This window comes from Papaver somniferum, chromosome 4 (assembly GCF_003573695.1).
Source record: "Papaver somniferum cultivar HN1 chromosome 4, ASM357369v1, whole genome shotgun sequence".
Classification (NCBI taxonomy): domain Eukaryota; kingdom Viridiplantae; phylum Streptophyta; class Magnoliopsida; order Ranunculales; family Papaveraceae; genus Papaver; species Papaver somniferum.
Window position 1 is genome coordinate 118,031,727 of NC_039361.1, and position 4,460 is coordinate 118,036,186.

The 4,460-nt window shown below is 36.0% G+C and overlaps 1 protein-coding gene across 1 annotated transcript; it reads right to left on the reverse strand.

Moving 5' to 3' along the window:
• Window positions 1-1,616: 1,616 nt before the first annotated feature.
• LOC113276426 (homeobox-leucine zipper protein HAT5-like) lies at window positions 1,617-4,221 on the reverse strand. The gene is made up of 4 exons (XM_026526028.1): window positions 3,594-4,221; window positions 3,269-3,405; window positions 2,718-2,957; window positions 1,617-2,248 (listed from the first exon to the last, which is right to left on the reverse strand). The coding sequence occupies exons 1-4, from the start codon at window positions 3,676-3,678 to the stop codon at window positions 1,838-1,840; spliced, it is 873 nt and encodes a 290-aa protein (XP_026381813.1). The 5' UTR covers window positions 3,679-4,221; the 3' UTR covers window positions 1,617-1,837.
• Window positions 4,222-4,460: the final 239 nt, after the last annotated feature.

Here is a 4,460-nt window from a genome sequence, read left to right on the forward strand (position 1 = left end):
ACGTAATTGCATGTTCCGATCTTACTTGTTCTATCATATTTAATTGGATACGCATTCTCAATTTTCTTCCAGAATATAATATAGAAGTACGAATCTATAATTTTGATGTCGCATCAGGAATTCATACATATTTATTTTCTGCTTCTGCAGTTGGGCAGAGATAATATTACTATTTTCTTCCTTGTCAAAATTTCACTATCAATACCTTTTTCACTCATTAGAAAAAAATTATTTCTTTCTTGTGGACGATGATAATCATTCCGAACCACGTGAACTCATGGGTATTGTTATCATCATTACCTTTTGATATTTACATAATTGTCTAAATTTAATGATTTATATCATGTTAATAGTGTGAATCTGTGAGATCACTGAGATGTGTATTTAGAATTTTTAACTACTACAAACATTAATGTTATTAGTGATTTATGGAAATTATTACATCTTATAATTTAAAATGACAATACTACTAGTAAGTATTCTCAAATTTGTTTTCTCCAGAAGAAAAATCCTAAGAAACCAATCAGTTGATGGGACAAGAACAACACCATAAGTACTGGATGTTCTTTTAAGGGTTTGGAGATAAATGGTAGAGAGAAGAGACAACAAGTCTTTGTCTCTCTTCCTTTGGGATTATGATATGGGGACATCATGTTCTTCTTTTGCAATGAACCGTTACCCTTCAATCTTCAGCATGGGTTGCAGGGTCTTTTTTTTTCCCATTTCCCATTCTCGTAGCCTTATATATGTGATGTTAGATGTTAGTAATAGTTAGACAGTTCCTCGATCAATCAATCTTTTCTGATGTGGGGAAATTAATTGCTTCAAAATTGTATCATTAAGTGGGTCAATAACAACCATTCGAATTGTTTTCCCTTCGGTTAGAACTTAAAAGGATATATTTCTTGCTTCCATCCCATTTCACTAGCAGCTGGTAGCTAGTAAGTCCTTCATAAATATAGAAATGAGTGGGTCTAGACTCTTGCACCAAGAAATGGATAACAGAAAAAAAAATACCGAGGCAGTGTTCTGATACTCTGCAGAAGCGGCATGGTGTACTAACAAAGCCTAGGTTGCTCAGGTGCAATGACACTACTAACGTCGATGGTGTGTAGTTTCACATTTGATATCAGTTCGATAATCTTTACAAAGAATTGGATCTAAAACTCTCTTTGGAACAGGATTATTCCAAATCAATAAACAACATAAATTCAGGAACGCGGTGAGATATTCAAACACGAACAGTATTCACACTTTCTTTCCAACCTCCTTGAGTTTGTGTGTTCTGGATGTTTTCTGGGTACTTTTTTCCCAGTGTTTTCTGAAATCTATTCTGGGTGTTTTTGTGAGAGGATGTAGAATCTGGCATCCGATAGTTTTGTACAAGGAGTACTCTGCTTGTACTTTTTTTCATTTCTTGAGAATTTATGGCTTTATGCACCACTGATACTTTTCCAGAATCGGAGGGAGTATATCTTTGTTTATCGGATATCTTAATTAACAAAGGAAGGGATTTAAACTTCCAATCCCACCTCATAGGCCTACATGGCTGCATTAACATATAAGTACATAATCTTTTACAGATGATTAAGTGGGTATTGTTTGATCAAACTTCAGATAACGGATTCACCAAAGAGATCACTTTCAACATATATCCTTAACACAATTTGTAAGGATGGTTTTATAGTGTTGTTTTTTATTACCTCCTTATACAATTGCTTATGCATTGCACACATAAAATTACAATAGAAATGCTATAAGGCAAACAATAGTACGTTTTGCATGTATTAACTTGTGCAAAAGTAGTTGGTACTGTTAATCAAGCTTCTTTTTCATTTCAAGGCCAAACCCACCAGTTCAGTGGCTCAGCATCATGTTCTTGTAGGTTTTCCGCTGCCCAATAGCTTTGGTTGTCGTCACTTCCATCATCTTCTTCTGATTGGACGTTGGTAACATCTACAGGTCCCATGTACCCATGATATACACTCTCGGGGAAGTATGAATGACCGCTATCCACTAGCTGTCGACCATCGTGCTCGTCTACTACAGCACTCCCACCAGAGCCAGAGCTTAAGTGGTCCTCAGTTTTGATTTCGAATGCACAATCTCCTAGCACATCGTTTGTGGCGGTGTCGTCACCGTCGTCGTTCTTGTTGTTGAATAGGATTGGTGGGTCATGTTTCTGACCCGCTTCAACCATCCCTGTAACCTCCTTGTTGGTTTGCAGCTTCCCATTGAGCAAGACCACCTTATACGTACGTACATACATCAAAACAATCCCAAGATCCCATCCATTATTCATATTTTCCGAAAAGAATGATATCCTTTGGGTAAAAAAGTTGCACACATCAAAAGAACCTACTAACTAACTGAGCTACATGCCATTCGAAATCGAAAAAGTTTATACACATATTCATAGAAAAAGAAAGAAAGAAAAGAACGGTTCATTCCATCGCTTAAAAAAAATGTCATTTTCAGTTCTAACGATATGGGGTTAGTAAGTGGTGATGATCAAACCTCCCACTAGTTATTCCTAACTATTTTTAACTCCCCTAATGCTATCTCCACTAAGATTTAGTTTAGCTTAAAGTTGTAACTGGTTAAACTAAGTTTTCATCTAATCACTTGCAATTGCTTAAGTAAATTTTTTTTTGAAAAAGAAAAAAGTGCAAACTTAAGTTTAATAGTTTAATAATAATAATAAAAGTATTAAGTACCTCGGATTTAAGCTTCTCGGTTTCCTTAACAATGGAGTCGTAATTAGAGAGAAGACAGTCGTAAGATGACTTAAGGAGATCGTAATCTCGTTCGAGCTGCTTTGTCTTCCAACGAGCTCTTCGGTTTTGGAACCAAACCGCGACTTGCCTTGGTTGTAAGCCTAGTTTCTTGGCTAACTGGGTCTTCCTGTCAGGCTCCAGCTTGTTCTCTGCCTCGAAGCTCTTCTCTAACATCAATACCTAGTAAATGAATCAAAACACAACAAACGTATTCATATACATTAATCAAAAGTAATTAAAGTCTAATTGTTCAGAATATAGAGAATAATATAAAATTTAAACAAAATAAAGTTGTAAGATTCTACTTGGGCATTTTATTCTAATTGATCACTTGATAGAAAGAAACATAGAATCGATACGGATACGTTCAAGATAATGAAAGTAATGGCTATAATGAATATGTGATAGGATTGATCAATAGTATCGGATACGTTGACCATATTGACAACAACAACTTAACGTATTAGTATAACAATGTCGACATATCATACCTGATCAGCTGTGAGACGACGTTTCTTTTCCGGCAATTGTTCATCGTAAAATTCTTCGTCATATAAATCTTCTGCAGAGGAGCTAAAGAAAAGTCTCCTTTTCGAAGATTCTTCATGGTTCAAAACTGATCTTGCCCCTGAAATTTAACCAAAACAACGCTGAATCATGGTTTCTTCTTAGATTTGCTTGCTCAAACGTTCATTCGTAAAAGACTAAGAACGAAAAAATCATTCTGGAAATGGCAAGTAGGTAACAAATCACAGTACGTAAAAAAAGAAGAGCGGCGTCAGCTAAGAAGGGTAATTTGGGAATAAAAATTATTACCTTGAAAGCCGTTATCTCCATTCCCAAGGACTAGCATGTTTCCGTGGTAGGAGCCATCAAAGAAGAGTCTACTGCCGGAATGCATTTCCGAAATATACGCCGCGTTTATTGTGTGTGTCAGATTCCCGGTGAACTTTTTTTATTTGATTAAATTTTTCAATACGAAGAAACAAAATCATAAAACCCAATTCCCCCCCTCTCTCTCACTGATGATCACTGTTTTTCTTTTCTTTAATATCTTCTCTACTGGTGTGTGTTTGTGTATTCAGGTTGAATGTTTTTTTTTAGAAAATCATGATCTTGTGACGGAAAAAACTAGTACTCCACAACAGTCGAGCAGGAATCTCTAATGGACAAGCACAAAATCCCATCACGAGCACAAATTCTCACACCTCCTAAAATTCCCCCCAGAAAAAAACTACTAAAAATGCGGGGTAACGATTAGGTTACACAGGATTTAGATTACAGTTTAGCAAGAGAGTATAAAAGAAGCTGAAATATGAACTTTTCAGCCGGGATCTAACTACCGGCGATAGAGAAATCCGTTTCTGGGAAATTAATTATCTGTCTGATGATGGGAGTTGTTTTTTGCAGCTAAAGCTTTTTGTTATGTTCAATTTGCGGGCTTTATAGTGTTTCATACGGTGCTAAATGACTATAAAAACCCTTTAATCGAGGCTGCCTGTTGATCCTTATATTCATCGGGAAAAGATGAGATCCATGGGACCATGACAACGTGGGTATTTCTTGATGATTTCCTGACCGGGGATATTATAAAATAATATTACCCACACTTGTTTGTCGGGTGATTGTCTAATCGATTATTAGTCGATTATGGATACCGTTAACTATTAACTTGTATACCTT

What these genes read in the sequence shown, in the direction of transcription:
- LOC113276426 (XM_026526028.1), bottom strand. Translation starts at nt 3,678, where the DNA reads ATGCATTCCGGCAGTAGACTCTTCTTTGATGGCTCCTACCACGGAAAC. An exon ending in TGGAGATAACGGCTTTCAAG is followed by an intron (nt 3,406 to 3,593) that starts GTAATAATTTTT and finishes GTTAAATTTCAG; the next exon opens with GGGCAAGATCAGTTTTGAAC. An exon ending in CCGAGAAGCTTAAATCCGAG is followed by an intron (nt 2,249 to 2,717) that starts GTACTTAATACT and finishes CGTACGTATAAG; the next exon opens with GTGGTCTTGCTCAATGGGAA.